The 22,038-nt window shown below is 47.2% G+C and overlaps 1 protein-coding gene across 1 annotated transcript in view; it reads left to right on the top strand.

Annotated features, from left to right (window-relative positions):
- Positions 1-22,038, top strand: part of LOC115197987 (exocyst complex component 4-like) — a 244,656-nt gene that overhangs the window by 145,253 nt on the left and 77,365 nt on the right. Inside the window, exon 11 of the mRNA XM_029759645.1 lies at positions 12,511-12,733. Within this exon, the coding sequence (XP_029615505.1) occupies positions 12,511-12,733 (223 nt within the window). The remainder of the gene's footprint in view (positions 1-12,510; positions 12,734-22,038) is intronic.

The raw sequence follows: 22,038 nt of genomic DNA, 5'->3' as shown, positions 1-22,038 counted from the left end.
AGCATGGGTCATATCCACTACAGCCTGTAACTACCCTTATTGTCATGGACATTATCATGGGTCATATCCACTCCAGCCTCTAACTACCCTTATTGTCATGGACATTAGCATGGGTCATATCCACTACAGCCTGTAACTACCCTTATTGTCATGGACATTATCATGGGTCATATCCACTACAGCCTGTAACTACCCTTATTGTCATGGATATTATCATGGGTCATATCCACTACAGCCTGTAACTACCCTTATTGTCATGGACATTATCATGGGTCATATCCACTATAGCCTGTAATTACCCTTATTGTCATGGACATTATCATGGGTCATATCCACTACAGCCTGTAACTACCCTTATTGTCATGGACATTATCATGGGTCATATCCACTACAGCCTGTAACTACCCTTATTGTCATGGACATTAGCATGGGTCATATCCACTACAGCCTGTAACTACCCTTATTGTCATGGACATTATCATGGGTCATATCCACTACAGCCTGTAACTACCCTTATTGTCATGGACATCAGCACAGTTCTTTTATTTTCGGTGCTCCTGCAGTTTAAAGGCTTGCAGTTAAATGAATACCCACATACATTATATTTTCTCCACACTGGAGGAAGAGAGATTGGAGACAGAAAGAGTAGGAGAAACGTGAGAAGAGAACTTAGAGAACTTGGAGACATAAAGGGGACAAAAGAAATGAGGAATGGGGGAGGAGAGGTTGGAGAAACATTGAGCAGTGGAATAGATGAGAGAGGAGAAGAAAGAAGAGAGAGGAGGCCACAGGAACTGCATGGCTTCTGTGCGGGTGATTTGTCATGGTGGTGCGACGTCAGCTAAACGAGGCCATCTCATTTCCTGTTGACTGCAGGAAGCCCAGACAGTGGGGAGAGCCTGAGGTGATCAATCTCACCTATTTTAATTGGTCTACACACCCACAGACAGGACCGGGCTCAAACACACACACACACACGGATACAGATATACACACACACAGAGAGAGACACAGAGACATGGACATACACTCCTACAAACGCTCAGACAGGTCTAGTACAGACACTGAGATTCACACAAACAAGGTATTGTCCTACGTCAGATGAGGGACCAGCATGACGTAGGAGTGACGCCACCTTTTGGAAACGATACCTTACTGAAACATCCAGATAATCTTTTCCTTTGCCTGTTGTGGTGTACAGATTTAAAGTAACACCATTACAACAGTAGTATCATTATAACCTACACAATGGGGACAGTAACAGAGACCGTTCCTTGAACATGTAACTCACTGAGGGGCATATAGGAAGACCATTCCCTCTGGGTTAGAATGAGGACAGTAGAATTCCCATAGCCCTCTTAGGAGAAAGACAGGGTTAGAATGAGGACAGTAGAATTCCCATAGCCCTCTTAGGAGAAAGACAGGGTTAGAATGAGGACAGTAGAACTCCCATAGCCCTCTTAGGAGAAAGACAGGGTTAGAATGAGGACAGTATAACTCCCATAGCCCTCTTAGGAGAAAGACCGGGTTAGAATGAGGACAGTAGAACTCCCATAGCCCTCTTAGGAGAAAGACAGGGTTAGAATGAGGACAGTATAACTCCCATAGCCCTCTTAGGAGAAAGACCGGGTTAGAATGAGGACAGTAGAACTCCCATAGCCCTCTTAGGAGAAAGACAGGGTTAGAATGAGGACAGTAGAACTCCCATAGCCCTCTTAGGAGAAAGACAGGGTTAGAATGAGGACAGTATAACTCCCATAGAGACAGGGTTAGTTGGCTACTGTAGCTCTTCCTTCCTCCTCCTTCTGCCTGTTATTTTTAGTAGAAAAGCTGTGTTCCAACCTGCCAATATGGCGTCACACACACACACACACACACGTGATTGCTGTTAACTGGTGTAATAATTGTCTAGGGGTGAGAGAGGGCCGCAGACAGTGGGGAGTCTGGGAGAGAGGTGGGCGTGTGTGTGGGACGACCATATGCATTTCACTCTGCCTCTCTTTGTCTGAGCGGGAGAAAACGATAAACACAACACACAGCGAGCAGGCTTTAGACGGTAACCTAGCGAGTAGAATCTTAATGCTCTCTCAATGCCATTTCTATCAGGAGATTCGAGTTAGACACTGGTGTTGTGAGGGATTTGTGGAGGAAGCTGTCATATTGCCATCTAGTGGCGATATGAGGCTCTACTGGTGCCTTGGGCATATTGTACAGCAATATTGGGGGGAATAAGCAGGAAATCTGGTTTCCTCCAACCAGGACTTCTGGAAAACCGTTGAATTTTGTGGAAGTCACCATTTTTCAACCCTACTCGTCCCTAAGTTCGGTTGCTAAAGAGAAAGTTGACTGGAGGACTAGATTCCTTGTCCAGTAGGAAGGCATTTATAATCATAGGAGTAAATTACTATGTGATGGGTATTACTACTGTATGGACCAGTTAGTTAGCAGAAAGTATCTGTTGATACCTAGTAAATGCCAGGCAAGTCTAAAGTGTGACAGTACGTCCGACCGTAGTCCTGGATGATGTTTCAGTGGTCTGTGTGTTTTAATATGCCCTAGTGACTAATTCATATCATTTTATTTTACTCCACTGGGATGCAGTTGAAGAACAATTAAAAAACCTGCAGTTTTAGCATTCATTGATTTATTCCTTTGAATAAAAGTAATGTCTGATGCGTGGTGAATCCCATAAAATGTCCCAGTCAAACTCTTTTTATTACATTGGAATCATTGAGGTGAATGTGTACTGCTGTGCTGACTGTGCTGATGTCACATGATGTCATCAGTTGGCTAAGCACTGTCAAGCCTGGAGTTATGTGTTTTATTGGGGGATTGGAAGTATTGACACACACACCACACACACACACACACACACACACACACACACACACACACACACACACACACACACACACACACACACACACACACACACACAGACTTAGGCACACACACACTCATCTCCAACAGTGTGTGTCGAGTCTCAGCAAGGTATGGCCTCTTTGGTGGCCAGAGTAATGGGAATTGGCCACGGATGATAGGCCGGAGCCCAGGGAGAATTCTGGGAGATTTTAAATAGTTTATAATCTGTCTTGGCACGCTCACTCTTCAGCATCCCACTCCAAATAGAAGTTTCCCTTAGGCACAGATCGAGGATCAGCTGAGTCTCTCCAAGTCCTAACCTTAATCATTTGGGAGGACACACAAAACAGACCTTAGATCATCGTCCTTCTACCTCTGAAAGCAAGCATTATCGTAATAGTTTCAATACAGTAGAATAACAAGATGGGCGTTATTAGATTTAGAGGGCACACTGTTGGTGTGAGTGAGTTCTGAATGTTATTTTTATATCAATATACACAGGGAGGGTACTGCGCAGACAATTATCCAGCGCTAGCCTCGGGCTCCGACATCTGTTTCCTGAAGATAGTCAATTAGATGCTGTCTAGCACAATCAAATGCAGTCTCTGCTAATAAACTGGGGTTTTAGTGCGACTGGAAGAGCCGTTGGATCCAGAAGAGCCCTGTCCTAGGGTGAGGAAGTGCTGCTGCTCTCTGCGTCTCTCTTCACTAGTGGGTGTGTGGAGTGATCAGTGATGGAGCCAGATCAGTGGTTGACTGTGTGTGTGTGTGCGTGCGTGCGTGCGTGCGTTCGTTCGTTGGTTGCCTGGGTGTCAGTCTCATTTGCACGTGGACTAATGAAGATTTCCTGTTGATGAGCCATTAAACCACTGACTGACTGTCCATCCCACTAGTCATTCTATTTCTGCTGCTGGACCAGCAAGACCATGGAACAGCTCTCGAATTATGGGACCTAATCTCCTTATTAAGAGTGAGCAATGCCTGCTGGCTGCCTCGGTGTGTGTGAAGGGGGATGTGGGGGGATGTCTGTGGAGTCTGGACAGGGCCGAGATGACCTCAGGACAGTGCGCTGTGTGTGTTAGGGGGATGAGTCTGAATGTGTGTGTGTGTGTGTGTGTGTGTGTGTGTGTGTGTGTGTGTGTGTGTGTGTGTGTGTTAGGGGGATGAGTCTGAATGTGTGTGTGCGGAGGATGAGGACTGCTCATCAGATTTGCACGGTTATTAATTTGTATTTCACAGACCAGAGCACCGGCGTCCCACCACCATCACCACAGTGTTGCCGTGGTGTCTCCGTGGTGATGCGACTCATACTGTGCCCTGTGACATCTTCCCCGGGTGTTCTGCTCTCTCTGTTTGTGTCCCAAATGACACCCGATTCCCTTTACAGTGCACTACTGTTGACCAGGGTCTATAAGGAATTGGGTGGCATTTAGGACTTACTCACTGCCATTACCCAAGTAACCTTTTTCAACAAATGTCATATGGGATCCCACCATTAGTAAACATGTTATCTCAAACAGACCTCATTATTGAATTCTTATCTGTTGAATAGGAAAGTTTAAAGGCTTAAAGGAGTTAATTTTAGTAGTGATTTAGTTGTAGACAGAATAGAGATTTAAATGACCTGGGCCAGTCACAGCTCCAGAAGTAGCCAAGACACTGGCTTACAATAGTATTATTATGATGATGTGGGCAACTTGGCATCGTCAGAAGAACTGAGGTTCACCATTAAATAATAGCTGAGAGTTACTGTAGCTCTTGTACCGTACTGCTACTGTGGAGGGGGTTTCCAACTTCTGAGAGTTACTGTATCTCTTGTACCGTACTGCTACTGTGGAGGTGGTTTCCAACTTCTGAGAGTTACTGTAGCTCTTGTACCGTACTGCTACTGTGGAGGTGGTTTCCAACTTCTGAGAGTTACTGTAGCTCTTGTACCGTACTGCTACTGTGGGTGGCTTCCAACTTCTGAGAGTTACTGTATCTCTTGTAACGTACTGCTACTGTGGAGGTGGTTTCCAACTTCTGAGAGTTACTGTAGCTCTTGTACCGTACTGCTACTGTGGAGGTGGTTTCCAACTTCTGAGAGTTACTGTATCTCTTGTAACGTACTGCTACTGTGGAGGTGGCTTCCAACTTCTGAGAGTTACTGTATCTCTTGTACCGTACTGCTACTGTGGAGGTGGTTTCCAACTTCTGAGAGTTACTGTAGCTCTTGTACCGTACTGCTACTGTGGAGGTGGTTTCCAACTTCTGAGAGTTACTGTATCTCTTGTACCGTACTGCTACTGTGGAGGTGGTTTCCAACTTCTGAGAGTTACTGTATCTCTTGTAACGTACTGCTACTATGATATTTTCTTCTAATTTATAGGCAATTCACAACATATATTGTGATTTTAAAAAAATTATATATTTTTTAAACTAAAACTTTGTTGTACAATTAAAGGTTTTCAAACAGTCAGCAATAATCTAATGGATTTGGGGTTTGTGCAATGATACCCAGGCTAAATATAAGCCTTCCACAACCATAATACCCATTCATTATTTTATTATTTTAACAAAATAGTTTCACCTGCTTTTTTTTTTTTTTGCAACAGTCACTGATTTGGCTTTCAAGTCTATGAAAATGCACTTTTTGTTACATATTTAACCAGAACCATGCATAATCCACATTCACTAATAATTACTAACTTATTGTAGCAGGCATTGTAGAAAATTAGCACAGGTCTCATAAACAATCTCTCAACCAGTCCATGTGATACTGAGTAGCCAGCTAATCTTTATATTTCAAGTTTAGCCAAATTGGCTCTATTTGCTAGCTATCAAGGTAGACCAGATGAATTGTTATGAACACACCCTTCTGTCTGTCTCCATCTGGTTCACTGGGTCATTAGACTTATGTAAATATGTTTGTTGCCTGGCAACAGCCTGCTTGGCTACAGTGTGTGGGCGTACGTGTGTGTAAAGTAGGTAGAATGTCACAAAGTTGGCACTAGACTGTAGTATTAATTGAATGGACCTAATGCCATCATCAACATTCCTTTGAACGTTATCAGCCAATTTGATAAATATGTTACCTGGTTGTTAGGTCAATGTCCGGGTTAGCACCTGAACGTTAGCACCTGAACGTTAGCACCTGAACGTTAGCACCTGAACGTTAGCACCTGAACGTTAGCACCTGAACGTTAGCACCTGAACGTTAGCACCTGAACGTTAGCACCTGAACGTTAGCACCTGAACGTTAGCTGAGCGTCTGGACAGTTGAGTTGCCTCCGTTGACTGCATGGTGACACAGGGCCAAGTCCTGAGGCTCAGCTCCAGATGGTTATTTGGACAGAGAGCGGCTTCGACTGCATCCATCCGTCCTCTCCCCAACATTATTCAAACGTTATCGCTCTAACCAACTAAAATCCATCTGTGCTCACACACACCAATCCAGATCCATCAACTTGCTGTGCATATTGAGACAATGACAATAGTAACAGGACATGATGTATCTTCTTGGTCTGCATGGAACGTTTACGCTGCAACTTGGGTTCTCGATCAATAACAACAACAACAACAAAAAATTGCATTTATTAAATGTTGTCAGCACTAATTATATTTAGAGTTATTGAGGGGTATTTAGTGATGTTCTGTGTATTTTAAGATGGGCTGGGTGCCTGGTAGTCATTGTAGACTCAACTTAAATTAGTCTCTCGCTCTCTCTCGCTCTCTCACCCCCCACCCCCACGATTCAGAGGGGTTGGGTTAAATGCAGAAGACACATTTCAGTTGTGCAACTGAGGTATCCCATTCCCCCCCTTTCCCTATAGTCACCTAGAGCCTTCTACAGAGCCCTCTCTCTAGCCCTGCTGTCCCCTAATATAGTCACCTAGAGCCTTCTACAGAGCCCTCTCTCTAGCCCTGCTGTTCCCTAATATAGACACCTAGAGCCTTCTACAGAGCCCTCTCTCTAGCCCTGCTGTCCCCTAATATAGTCACCTAGAGCCTTCTACAGAGCCCTCTCTCTAGCCCTGCTGTCCCCTAATATAGTCACCTAGAGCCTTCTACAGAGCCCTCTCTCTAGCCCTGCTGTTCCCTAATATAGACACCTAGAGCCTTCTACAGAGCCCTCTCTCTAGCCCTGCTGTCCCCTAATATAGACACCTAGAGCCTTCTACAGAGCCCTCTCTCTAGCCCTGCTGTCCCCTAATATAGTCACCTAGAGCCTTCTACAGAGCCCTCTCTCTAGCCCTGCTGTCCCCTAATATAGACACCTAGAGCCTTCTACAGAGCCCTCTCTCTAGCCCTGCTGTCCCCTAATATAGACACCTAGAGCCTTCTACAGAGCCCTCTCTCTAGCCCTGCTGTTCCCTAATATAGACACCTAGAGCCTTCTACAGAGCCCTCTCTCTAGCCCTGCTGTCCCCTAATATAGACACCTAGAGCCTTCTACAGAGCCCTCTCTCTAGCCCTGCTGTTCCCTAATATAGTCACCTAGAGCCTTCTACAGAGCCCTCTCTCTAGCCCTGCTGTCCCCCAATATAGACACCTAGAGCCTTCTACAGAGCCCTCTCTCTAGCCCTGCTGTCCCCTAATATAGACACCTAGAGCCTTCTACAGAGCCCTCTCTCTAGCCCTGCTGTTCCCTAATATAGTCACCTAGAGCCTTCTACAGAGCCCTCTCTCTAGCCCTGCTGTCCCCTAATATAGACACCTAGAGCCTTCTACAGAGCCCTCTCTCTAGCCCTGCTGTTCCCTAATATAGTCACCTAGAGCCTTCTACAGAGCCCTCTCTCTAGCCCTGCTGTCCCCTAATATAGACACCTAGAGCCTTCTACAGAGCCCTCTCTCTATCCCTGCTGTCCCCTAATATAGACACCTAGAGCCTTCTACAGAGCCCTCTCTCTAGCCCTGCTGTCCCCTAATATAGACACCTAGAGCCTTCTACAGAGCCCTCTCTCTAGCCCTGCTGTCCCCTAATATAGTCACCTAGAGCCTTCTACAGAGCCCTCTCTCTAGCCCTGCTGTCCCCTAATATAGACACCTAGAGCCTTCTACAGAGCCCTCTCTCTAGCCCTGCTGTCCCCTAATATAGACACCTAGAGCCTTCTACAGAGCCCTCTCTCTAGCCCTGCTGTCCCCTAATATAGTCACCTAGAGCCTTCTACAGAGCCCTCTCTCTAGCCCTGCTGTCCCCTAATATAGACACCTAGAGCCTTCTACAGAGCCCTCTCTCTAGCCCTGCTGTCCCCCAATATAGACACCTAGAGCCTTCTACAGAGCCCTCTCTCTAGCCCTGCTGTCCCCCAATATAGACACCTAGAGCCTTCTACAGAGCCCTCTCTCTAGCCCTGCTGTCCCCCAATATAGACACCTAGAGCCTTCTACAGAGCCCTCTCTCTAGCCCTGCTGTCCCCCAATATAGACACCTAGAGCCTTCTACAGAGCCCTCTCTCTAGCCCTGCTGTCCCCCAATATAGACACCTAGAGCCTTCTACAGAGCCCTCTCTCTAGCCCTGCTGTCCCCCAATATAGACACCTAGAGCCTTCTACAGAGCCCTCTCTCTAGCCCTGCTGTCCCCTAATATAGACACCTAGAGCCTTCTACAGAGCCCTCTCTCTAGCCCTGCTGTCCCTTAATATAGACACCTAGAGCCTTCTACAGAGCCCTCTCTCTAGCCCTGCTGTCCCCTAATATAGACACCTAGAGCCTTCTACAGAGCCCTCTCTCTAGCCCTGCTGTCCCCTAATATAGACACCTAGAGCCTTCTACAGAGCCCTCTCTCTAGCCCTGCTGTCCCTTAATATAGACACCTAGAGCCTTCTACAGAGCCCTCTCTCTAGCCCTGCTGTCCCCTAATATAGACACCTAGAGCCTTCTACAGAGCCCTCTCTCTAGCCCTGCTGTCCCCTAATATAGACACCTAGAGCCTTCTACAGAGCCCTCTCTCTAGCCCTGCTGTCCCCCAATATAGACACCTAGAGCCTTCTACAGAGCCCTCTCTCTAGCCCTGCTGTCCCCTAATATAGTCACCTAGAGCCTTCTACAGAGCCCTCTCTCTAGCCCTGCTGTCCCCTAATATAGTCACCTAGAGCCTTCTACAGAGCCCTCTCTCTATCCCTGCTGTCCCCTAATATAGACACCTAGAGCCTTCTACAGAGCCCTCTCTCTAGCCCTGCTGTCCCCCAATATAGACACCTAGAGCCTTCTACAGAGCCCTCTCTCTAGCCCTGCTGTCCCCCAATATAGACACCTAGAGCCTTCTACAGAGCCCTCTCTCTAGCCCTGCTGTCCCCCAATATAGTCACCTAGAGCCTTCTACAGAGCCCTCTCTCTAGCCCTGCTGTCCCCTAATATAGTCACCTAGAGCCTTCTACAGAGCCCTCTCTCTAGCCCTGCTGTCCCCTAATATAGACACCTAGAGCCTTCTACAGAGCCCTCTCTCTAGCCCTGCTGTCCCCTAATATAGACATCTAGAGCCTTCTACAGAGCCCTCTCTCTAGCCCTGCTGTCCCCTAATATAGACACCTAGAGCCTTCTACAGAGCCCTCTCTCTAGCCCTGCTGTCCCCCAATATAGACACCTAGAGCCTTCTACAGAGCCCTCTCTCTAGCCCTGCTGTCCCCCAATATAGACACCTAGAGCCTTCTACAGAGCCCTCTCTCTAGCCCTGCTGTCCCCTAATATAGACACCTAGAGCCTTCTACAGAGCCCTCTCTCTAGCCCTGCTGTCCCTTAATATAGACACCTAGAGCCTTCTACAGAGCCCTCTCTCTAGCCCTGCTGTCCCCTAATATAGACACCTAGAGCCTTCTACAGAGCCCTCTCTCTAGCCCTGCTGTCCCCTAATATAGACACCTAGAGCCTTCTACAGAGCCCTCTCTCTAGCCCTGCTGTCCCCCAATATAGACACCTAGAGCCTTCTACAGAGCCCTCTCTCTAGCCCTGCTGTCCCCTAATATAGTCACCTAGAGCCTTCTACAGAGCCCTCTCTCTAGCCCTGCTGTCCCCTAATATAGTCACCTAGAGCCTTCTACAGAGCCCTCTCTCTATCCCTGCTGTCCCCTAATATAGACACCTAGAGCCTTCTACAGAGCCCTCTCTCTAGCCCTGCTGTCCCCCAATATAGACACCTAGAGCCTTCTACAGAGCCCTCTCTCTAGCCCTGCTGTCCCCCAATATAGACACCTAGAGCCTTCTACAGAGCCCTCTCTCTAGCCCTGCTGTCCCCCAATATAGTCACCTAGAGCCTTCTACAGAGCCCTCTCTCTAGCCCTGCTGTCCCCTAATATAGTCACCTAGAGCCTTCTACAGAGCCCTCTCTCTAGCCCTGCTGTCCCCTAATATAGACACCTAGAGCCTTCTACAGAGCCCTCTCTCTAGCCCTGCTGTCCCCTAATATAGACATCTAGAGCCTTCTACAGAGCCCTCTCTCTAGCCCTGCTGTCCCCTAATATAGACACCTAGAGCCTTCTACAGAGCCCTCTCTCTAGCCCTGCTGTCCCCTAATATAGACACCTAGAGCCTTCTACAGAGCCCTCTCTCTAGCCCTGCTGTCCCCCAATATAGACACCTAGAGCCTTCTACAGAGCCCTCTCTCTAGCCCTGCTGTCCCCTAATATAGACACCTAGAGCCTTCTACAGAGCCCTCTCTCTAGCCCTGCTGTCCCCCAATATAGACACCTAGAGTCCAGACATCATAGGAGTCTTCCCTGGCTCCATCCTTCCTTCCATCCTTCCTTCCATCCTTCCTTCCATCTCCCTTCCTTCTTGTTCATTCATTCATTTCCTTCCTTTCTTCATTCCATTCTGTTCAGCCTCTCCATCTTTCCTGCTTTCTTCCCTACCTCACTTTCTCACTTTCTCACTTTCTCACTTTCTCACTTCCTTCCTTCCTTCCTTCCTTCCTTCCTTCCTTCCTTCCTTCCTTCCTTCCTTCCTTCCTTCCTTCCTTCCTTCCTTCTTTCCTCTCCTCTCCTCTCCTCTCCTCTCCTCTCCTCTCCCTCCATAGATCCAACTCTGAATAGATCTGTCCCCCTTCACCCTGACGTGAAGGATGTGATTTATTTGTGTGTGTTAAGCTGTAGCGGACACACTCGCTCTTGCGTGGAGGTGTGCTATGGTGTGTGTCTGTGTGTGTGTGTGACAGGCCTAGTGATTATTAGTGATTCCTTGACAAATGAGGTGTGTATGGTGCTCCCCAGCCCTTCCATTGCTGGGTGACCCTATCTGACCAACTCAACAGCTAGTTAAACACTCACCCATGTAGATCGGAGGACGCCAGTGTTTTCAAGGACTTATCCCGAGCAGTTTGTCCAAGTTATCCAGGACTGGTCATGGAAACATCCTGGCATGTTATCGCCCTTTAACTCTTAACTTTTCTAAAAGTATGAATACAGTCTGCACGGCAATTATTCTCTCCAAATTAGTTCGCAATACTACCACTCATTTTGGTAACGCAATGCCCCTCTGTTTATTTAATGGGAATACATTATCGCCTCCTTATCATGGGTATTACAGCATCTGTGTTCTGCAGCTAGTGGAACTACTTCTTACGTTCCTAGAGGGGTTAAATGTGGAAGACACATTTCAGTTGAAGGCATTCAGTCGTACAACTGACTAGGTATCCCCCTTTCCCTTTACAACTGACTAGGTCTCCCCCCTTTCCCTTTACAACTGACTAGGTATCCCCCCTTTCCCTTTACAACTGACTAGGTATCCCCCCTTTCCCTTTACAACTGACTAGGTATCCCCCCTTTCCCTTTACAACTGACTAGGTATCCCTCCTTTCCCTTTACAACAACTGACTAGGTATCCCCCCTTTACAACTGACTAGGTATCCCCCCTTTCCCTTTACAACTGACTAGGTATCCCCCCTTTCCCTTTACAACTGACTAGGTATCCCCCCTTTCCCTATACAACTGACTAGGTATCCCCCCTTTCCCTTTACAACTGACTAGGTATCCCCCCTTTCCCTGTACAACTGACTAGGTATCCCTCCTTTCCCTTTACAACTGACTAGGTATCCCCCCTTTCCCTTTACAACTGACTAGGTATCCCCCTTTCCCTTTACAACTGACTAGGTATCCCCCTTTCCCTTTACAACTGACTAGATATCCCCCCTTTCCCTTTACAACTGACTAGGTATCCCCCTTTCCCTTTACAACTGACTAGGTCTCCCCCCTTTCCCTTTACAACTGACTAGGTATCCCCCTTTCCCTTTACAACTGACTAGGTATCCCCCTTTCCCTTTACAACTGACTAGGTATTCCCCCCTTTCCCTGTACAACTGACTAGGTATCCCCCTTTCCCTTTACAACTGACTAGGTATTCCCCCCTTTCCCTGTACAACTGACTAGGTATCCCCCCTTTCCCTAAGTGGTCCTGTGTGGCTCAGTTGGTAGAGGCTGGTGCCTGCAGCGCCAAGGATCGTTGCTTCGTTTCCCACTGGGGCCACCCCCAAGAACAATGTATGCACGCTTTGGATAAATATATATATCTATATCCAGGCTAACATTGCTGTAGCCTCCTTGTACAGTTTCTCTGATGTTGCACTAACATTCCTGTCCAGTCTCTGTTTCATTCCATAAGTTTATCCAGGCTAATGTTGCCGCAACGTTCCTCTCCACTCTCTCTAACGTTCCCTCAACATTGTCCCCCCCAAGGTTCATCAATGAGACGGAGCAGAACATGGGTCCACCGGGCCAGGCCAAGCAGTGCCAGCTCCGGACCTTCCTGACCTACTACATCAACGACCTGTTCCTGCACCAGGTCAGAACAGAGATCAACAAGGAGATCCAGGCCGTCAGCAAGACAGCAGATCCACTGAAAGTCCTGGCTAGTGCTGATACTATGAAGGTCCTGGCGGTGCAGAGGCCCCTGCTGCAGGTGAGGGGGGCCGGGAACACATACTCACAGGACACACACACACACTCGCAGGACAGAGACACACACTCGCAGGATGGACACACACACACTCGCAGGACAGAGACACACACACACTCGCAGGACGGACACACACACACTCGCAGGACAGAGACACACACACACTCGCAGGACGGACACACACACACTCGCAGGACAGAGACACACACTCGCAGGACGGACACACACACTCGCAGGACACGCATATTCACAAATGGGTACATAATGTGATATGGTAAACATGGAAATCATACAACTGTCTGTGTGAACATATTTATGCAGACACGAATGCTTACTTCTGTTCATACTTTGTTTCCTGTTCACAACCTGTTCACAACCTATTCACAACCTGTTCACAACCTATTCACAAGATCAATATTCTTCTTCATTTATGTTTTGGTGTAGATTTACATTTGAGTCATTTAGCAGACGCTGAATTCATCAGTTAGTATACGGCCAGGTAATAGTTTCCTTTGGACTCTGTGAGGTTTCCACAGCCACCTCGCTCGCTCTCTCTCTCTCTCTCTCGCTCACAAATTTTCTCTTACACACACACACACAGTGATACTTGGCAGCCACCTATCTCACAGAATCATAATTGTCTCTGAAACAGCATTTGATTCTCCCTGACCCTGTAGAAGCAGTTAATTGGTGGTTATAGAATACACACACACACACACACACCCCGGTACCCATTTCTTCCAGCACAGGAAGTGGGCCTATCATCTCCATGGATACCACTTACTGCGCATGCTCACCTGGCTCCTCCCCTATTAAAGATGAGATCAATCATGAGATCAATCACTTCTCACAACAATGTGTTCCCCAGATCAGATATGTAACAGTGGATGTTGCATCTCAAAGCTAGTCTCCATGAATACTCTACAGTAGTGTATAAAGAATGAGTCTTATACGGCCGTATGCCTACACATTGACCTTTACCATAAATACCCACGCTGTTGATTCTTCTTCTTCAGTGTCTACCTGCAGGTTTAGGCTATAGCGGCTGTGGTAATGTGTGGATGCTTCCCGTTAGTGTCTGTGTATATCTGTTTCTTTGCGTGCGTGCGTGCGTGCGTGTGTCTGTCTGCGTATATATGTGCATGCACCTGTTTTAGTCAATTAGTCCTGTAAGAGCTAGTTAGTCAATTAGTCCAGAGATAGTGAATTGCCATCTAGAATACAGAGATGGTGAAGGGCCATCTAGAATACAGAGATGGTGAAGGGCCATCTAGAATACAGAGATGGTGAAGGGCCATCTAGAATACAGAGATGGTGAGGGGCCATCTAGAATACAGAGATGGTGAGGGGCCATCTAGAATACAGAGATGGTGAGGGGCCATCTAGAATACAGAGATGGTGAAGGGCCATCTAGAATACAGAGATGGTGAGGGGCCATCTAGAATACAGAGATGGTGAGGGGCCATCTAGAATACAGAGATGGTGAGGGGCCATCTAGAATACAGAGATGGTGAGGGGCCATCTAGAATACAGAGATGGTGAGGGGCCATCTAGAATACAGAGATGGTGAGGGGCCATCTAGAATACATGTGGCCCTCCGAGTGAGTTAAATCCAAGGGTAAGAGACATTATGAGGGATCTGTCACCAGAATTGTTTCTGTGTGTGTCTCGATTTGTATTTATTATGGATCCCCATTAGCTGCTGCCAAGGCATTTAGAAAGTACATTTAGAAAGTGCTTAGAAAGTGCTTAGAAAATACAAGTCAGCTGGATGTAACGAAGTCGGCTGGATGTAACGAAGTCGGCTGGATGTAACGAAGTCGGCTGGATGTAACGAAGTCGGCTGGATGTAACGAAGTCGGCTGGATGTAACGAAGTCGGCTGGATGTAACGAAGTCGGCTGGATGTAACGAAGTCGGCTGGATGTAACGAAGTCGGCTGGATGTAACGAAGTCGGCTGGATGTAACGAAGTCGGCTGGATGTAACGAAGTCGGCTGGATGTAACGAAGTCTGCTGGATGTAACGAAGTCTGCTGGATGTAACGAAGTCTGCTGGATGTAACGATGTCGGCTGGATGTAACGGGGTCGGCTGGATGTAACGGGGTCGACTTCATTACATCCAGCCGACTTCATTACATCCAGCTGACTTGTATTTTCTAAGCACTTTCTAACGATGTCGGCTGGATGTAACGGGGTCGGCTGGATGTAACGGGGTCGGCTGGATGTAACGGGGTCGGCTGGATGTAACGGGGTCGGCTGGATGTAACGGGGTCGGCTGGATGTAATTCCCGTTAGTGTCTGTGTATATCTGTTTCTTTGTGTGTGTGCGTGCACCTGTTTTAGTCAATTAGTCCTGTAAGACCTGTTGTTGTTGGATGTAACGGAGTCGGCTGGATGTAACGGAGTCGGCTGGATGTAACGGAGTCGGCTGGATGTAACGGAGTCGGCTGGATGTAACGGAGTCGGCTGGATGTAACGGAGTCGGCTAGATGTAACGGAGTCGGCTGGATGCAAGGAAGTCGGCTGGATGTAGTGATGTCACACCAACAACAACAGAAACGATAGTGTCTAATACAACAGTGGTTGAATTGTTACTCATTAATATATTTACAAAAGCCAGTTCTACCACCTCTCAGGCAGCTTGTGAAAGCCAGCATGGATAGAATGCAATAATTGACTAATATTTGCCATATTGTAATAATTGTCATGTGCCAACGTATCGCCACGGTCCGTGCCCTGGTGAAACATGCACTCCTGTAGAGCTGAAATAATTGGATGATGAAACTTCCATCAGCCAACCAGAAAAGCAAGGTGAAGCAATTCAGGCATTCTTGCAAGTCAAGACAATCCTTGTCCTGCAAATAAACATTATTTTAATAGTTGAAAAAATTGAATTTGCTTGCAGTAGGCATTTTAAATGAAATGTGGACTGGAGCTTTATAGTTACGTGATGACATCACGTGCCCCGCTTAAATATGATTCGTCATTCATCCTTTATTCGAAAAATACTGTTCCATCATCATTTGCCGCAATAAAGAAAGGTCGACCCCAGAAAATCCACCCCTGTCGAACAGATGACAATGTTGTTCATCTTTAGAACTTTTCTCCAATTGTACATCTGCCATTTCCATTGCACATGTCACAATGATTTGTTTTACGACATTGTATTTGACGGAGAACCTGGGTCAATGGAAACCTGCTGTGTGTGTGTGTGTGTGTGTGAACGTGCATGCGCCTGTGTGTGTATACACTCCAGAATGTGTATGAACGTGTGTTTTAAGACATTGTGTGTATGCCAGTGTGTGTCTGCCCCTCTGTCTTTGTTAGCTCTCCATTCATAGTGAGAGAACACTGACAGTTCATTACAGCTCCTGGCTCGGAGTTCACTGGCGTTTGTTTACGATTATGACTTCTCCTTAACGAGGACTGCGGCATCTTGCTAATTACACTGCTAGGCTAATGAGCCTCTCTCCAGTTAGCGGGAGCTCCATAAAACGCTCCTTTTGTTTGGGGTTTTGGCTTTTTTAATTACGCCAATCAAAGAGGCCTGCCTGCTCCTTCCTCTACTGCCAGATACACACATACAAGACCAAGGCCCTCTTGCTGTGCGCGTGTGTGTCTGTGTGCGTGAGAAGTCCGACCGATCCCCACCGCGTCCTGGTGGCTGGTTGGTCTCAGTGTGACAGCGGCCCACTACTTTTGATGGGCTACTCCAGTCCTCAGTGCTCCCTGCTCACTCAACATGGCAGGTGGCTTTACGGAGGAAAGAGACTGAAGGAGACGATGTCCCAGAGGTGGACAGCTATAGAACCATACATCCTTCTGTATCAGTGTTTTAAAGGGAAGCTGCTTTAGGTTAAAGGAGCTGTTCTAGTCGTTTAGATCATCACATTCCTGTTACGTGTTGGGTCTTTCCCTTATGTAGATGGGAAATGGTGCATGCCTGCTGTTTGGGGGGGTGTTTGTGTGTCCATGCATGCGCACACACAAGTGTGTTCCCACAGCAGGTGTTCTAAGAGTGGGGCCACACCACTGGCACTTGAACCAATGGGCTGAAAGGACAGAGACATGTTGCTACACTACATTAAACACACTCACTCTACCTTGGATGCCATCACACAGGAAACGGCAGGGGACCCCATTTATAGGTGCACCTGCCATCCACTCCACCACAACACACATGTGTGTACATGGGGTTAGGGGAAGGCAGTAGTGGACATGCCTGGCGGACACACAGAGTGGGTTGCTGTGTTTTGGGCTTGGACACTGTAGCGTTAGCTGTTACCATATAGGACAACACACCCTGGGATATCACGGGACGCCGTGCTTAAATAAAGGTCACTATTAGAGATTTACTTCTTTACCTTTCTAGACGATTTGATACGTTATCTAGAGACATGGGCTCTGATACCATACAGGAACCATACGTTATCTAGAGACATGGGCTCTGATACCATACAGGAACCATACGTTATCTAGAGACATGGGCTCTGATACCATACAGGAACCATACGTTATCTAGAGACATGGGCTCTGATACCATACAGGAACCATACGTTATCTAGAGACATGGGCTCTGATACCATACAGGAACCATACGTTATCTAGAGACATGGGCTCTGATACCATACAGGAACCATACGTTATCTAGAGACATGGGCTCTGATACCATACAGGAACCATACGTTATCTAGAGACATGGGCTCTGATACCATACAGGAACCATACGTTATCTAGAGACATGGGCTCTGATACCATACATGAACCATACGTTATCTAGAGACATGGGCTCTGATACCATACAGGAACCATACGTTATCTAGAGACATGGGCTCTGATACCATACAGGATCCATACGTTATCTAGAGACATGGGCTCTGATACCATACAGGAACCATACGTTATCTAGAGACATGGGCTCTGATACCATACAGGAACCATACGTTATCTAGAGACATGGGCTCTGATACCATACAGGAACCATACGTTATCTAGAGACATGGGCTCTGATACCATACAGGAACCATACGTTTTAGTGTGTGTGTGTGAATGATATACAGTGCATTCAGAAAGTATTCAGACCCCTTGACTTTTTCCACATTTTGTTACATTACAGCCTTATTCTAAAATGGATAAAATAAATAAATATCCTCAGCAATCTGCACACAATACCCCATAACGACATCACAATACCCATAACGACTAAGCGTAAACAGGTTTTTAGAATTGTTGTATTGACCTTATTTACATAAGTATTTAGACCCTTTGCTATGAAACTCGAAATTGAGCTCAGGTGCATCCTGTTTCCATTGATCATCCTTGAGATGTTTCTTCAACTTGATTGGAATCCACCTGTGGTCAATTCAATTGATTGGACATGATTTGGAAAGGCACACACTTGTCTATATAAGGTCCAACAGTTCACAGTGCATGTCAGAGCAAAACCCAAGACATGAGGTCAAAGTAATTGTCGGTGGAGAATTATTTAAGGTCCCCAAGAACACAGTGGCCTCCATCATTCTTAAGTGGAAGAAGTTTTGAACCACCAAGACTCTTCCGAGAGCTGGCCTCCCGGCCAAACTGAGCAATCGGGGGAGAAGGGCCTTGGTCAGGGAGGTGACCAAAAACACGATGGTCACTCTGACAGAGCTCCAGAGTTCCTCTGTGGAGATGGGAGAACCTTCCGGAAGGACAACCATCTCTGCAGCACTCCACCAATCAGGCCTTCATGGTAGAGTGGCCAGACAGAAGCCACTCCTTAGTAAAAGGCACATGACAGCCTGCTTGGTGTTTGCCAAAAGGCACCTAAAGACCATGAGAAACAAGATTTTCTGGTCTGATGAAACTAAGATTGAACTCTTTGGCATGAATGCCAAGCGTCACGTCTGGAGGAAATTTGGCACCATCCCTACGGTGAATTATGGAGGTGGCAGCATCATGCTGTGGGGATGTTTTTCAGCGGCAGGGACCGGGATCGAGGAAAAGATGAACGGAGAAAAGTACAGGACCTCGAACTGGGGGAAGGTTTACCTTCCAACAGGACAACGATTATCAGCTCACAGCCAAGGAGTGGCTTCGGGACAAGTCTCTGAATGTCCTTGAGTTGCCCGGACTTGAACCCGATCTAACATCGCAGAAGAGACCTGAAAATCGCTGTGCAGCAATGCTCCCCATCCAACCTGACTGAGCTTGAGAGGATCTGCAGAGAAGAATGGGAGAAACTCCCCAAATACAGGTTTGCCAAGCTTGTAGCGTCCTACCTAAGAAGACTCAAGGCTGTAATTGCTGCCTAAGCTGCTTCAACAAAGTACTGAGTAAAGGGTACTTAGAATACTTGTGTATTGCTTTGTCATTATGAGGTATTGTGATGTTATTATGGGGTATTGTGTGTAGATTGATGAGGGGAAAAAAACATTTAATCAATTTTAGAATAAGGCTGTAACGTAACAAAATGTTGAAAAAGTCAAGGGGTCTGAATACCTTCCCTAATGCACTGTATGTCAGTATATAGCACCCAAATTCTGAATATCTCCCTCATATGGGCAATCAATGAACTCTGACCTGATGATACTGACATGGGCTTGTGACTTTAGAGGGGGGTCAAGGGGAATTTAACACCCCAGTCCTGGCAAGAGACCTGATAACACATCCAACCGACACCATGTTTTCATATAGCAGCCATACGATAATAATAATAATTATAATAATGATAATAATGATATGTTAAACATCCTACCTGTCACTAGGCCCCAGCAGTGTGTAAGGGAAGAGTGTGTATGATTTTAATATGAGACTGTATGGCTATCAGTCGGCCAGGACACAGGCCCTATGATAACACCAGTGTGTCATTGTAGTCCAGTATGTAGAGTGTATGATCCAATCATGTGTCTTTGTGATAACATGGAGCCAGGTGATTGGTCAGAAGGCCCAGCAGAGTTTATAAATAAGAAAGAGAGGCATGTATTCTCTGTCTCTCTCTCTGTTTCTCTCTTCTTGTTCTCCTCTCCCTGCCTGTTTACTGGTCATCTTTTTTCATTTCGTTTAACCCTCCTCCCCTTTCTCTCCCTCTACCTTCCTTCCTTCTTCTCTGTGTCTCTGGTTAGTGTTGGTAGCAGTGTGATGCTATCTGTCCAGTGTTCCTGTTCCCCCTGATTGGTTTATTTAATTAGTCTCCTCTATCCAGGAGGGTGGTCACTCTACAGACCAGAACTGGAGATTGGCTTCATTAATCTCTTGGATGGGGGTCCCTACACACACACACAGTCCCTACACACACACACACACACACACACACACACACACACACACACACACACACACACACACACACACACACACAGGCATGCATTCACACACGCCAGGGTGATAAAGCCACCACTGAATCATATCCAGTCATTTTGCTCTTGAAATGTTGTTGTGACGTTATGTCCATGTCTCCTGTTGTGACGTTATGTCCATGTCTCCTGTTGTGACGTTATGTCCACGTCTCCTGTTGTGACGTTATGTCCACGTCTCCTGTTGTGACGTTATGTCCACGTCTCCTGTTGTGACGTTATGTCCACGTCTCCTGTTGTGACGTTATGTCCACGTCTCCTGTTGTGACGTTATGTCCACGTCTCTTGTTGTGACGTTATGTCCATGTCTCCTGTTGTCCTGTGTCCTGACTCTGTGTGTGTGTGTTTGGATTCTGTACAAGCAAAGGCCAAACCAAAGCCATAATTACATTATACAAACAATCTAAGCTTTTTGTTCACACTGTGGGATGTTAAGTGCCGTTCTGATTTGTTACCAGCCAGCCTATTCCCTACATAGTGCACTACTTTTGACCAGGGCCTATAGGGTTCTGGTGATGAGTAGTAGACTGTATAGGGAGTAGAAGTCCATTTTGGGACACAGCCCAGTAATGTATCCATTGAAGGGTGTTTGTGTTAACCTCTTGACTGGGGCTGGATGGAACGCTGATTATATCTGTAGCCACGTCATTTGCCGGAGTGCACCCTGAATTACAGATGTGTTCATATGCCAATGGTCTGCTAATGAATTTGACCTTTTTAATTTCCCTCTGCTTATTTACATGCACACACACACACACACACACACACACACACACTGTCCCAACTTCCCACCCTTCCACCCCCCTCTAATGACACTGACCTTTTTATTCGCTGTGTTTGTTGATGTGTTTATCAGCTGTCTGCTGATTGGCTCCTGCGGTGGTGGGTTGGGAGCCCGTTATTAAGCACCTCTCAGGGCCGCGGGGACAACAACAGGCAATCACAGAACAATCCCCAGTTAGCTGCATTGTGTTGATGTGTGATTAGGACCACAGGACTCCTCTGGGTGTCTGAGAGCACAGGACGAATGTGGGGAGACAGACTGGGTGTCTGAGAGAACAGGATGAAGGTGGGGAGACAGACTGGGTGTCAGAGAGAGAACAGGATGAAGGTGGGGAGACAGACTGGGTGTCTGAGAGAACAGGATGAAGGTGGGGAGACAGACTGGGTGTCTGAGAGAGAACAGGACGAAGGTGGGGAGACAGACTGGGTGTCTGAGAGAGAACAGGACGAAGGTGGGGAGACAGACTGGGTGTCTGAGAGAGAACAGGATGAAGGTGGGGAGACAGACTGGGTGTCTGAGAGAGAACAGGATGAAGGTGGGGAGACAGACTGGGTGTCTGAGAGAACAGGATGAAGGTGGGGAGACAGACTGGGTGTCTGAGAGAGAACAGGACGAAGGTGGGGAGACAGACTGGGTGTCTGAGGGAGAACAGGATGAAGGTGGGGAGACAGACTGGGTGTCTGAGAGAGAACAGGATGAAGGTGGGGAGACAGACTGGGTGTCAGAGAGAACAGGATGAAGGTGGGGAGACAGACTGGGTGTCTGAGAGAGAACAGGATGAAGGTGGGGAGACAGACTGGGTGTCTGAGAGAGAACAGGATGAAGGTGGGGAGACAGACTGGGTGTCTGAGAGAGAACAGGATGAAGGTGGGGAGACAGACTGGGTGTCTGAGAGAGAACAGGATGAAGGTGGGGAGACAGACTGGGTGTCTGAGAGAGAACAGGATGAAGGTAGGGAGACAGACTGGGTGTCTGAGAGAACAGGATGAAGGTGGGGAGACAGACTGGGTGTCTGAGAGAGAACAGGACGAAGGTGGGGAGACAGACTGGGTGTCTGAGAGAGAACAGGACGAAGGTGGGGAGACAGACTGGGTGTCTGAGAGAGAACAGGACGAAGGTGGGGAGACAGACTGGGTGTCTGAGAGAGAACAGGACGAAGGTGGGGAGACAGACTGGGTGTCTGAGAGAG

The sequence above is a fragment of the Salmo trutta genome, chromosome 8 (assembly GCF_901001165.1).
Source record: "Salmo trutta chromosome 8, fSalTru1.1, whole genome shotgun sequence".
Classification (NCBI taxonomy): domain Eukaryota; kingdom Metazoa; phylum Chordata; class Actinopteri; order Salmoniformes; family Salmonidae; genus Salmo; species Salmo trutta.
Note: the sequence above shows the minus strand (reverse complement) of the source record. Positions and strands in the feature narration are given on the sequence as shown.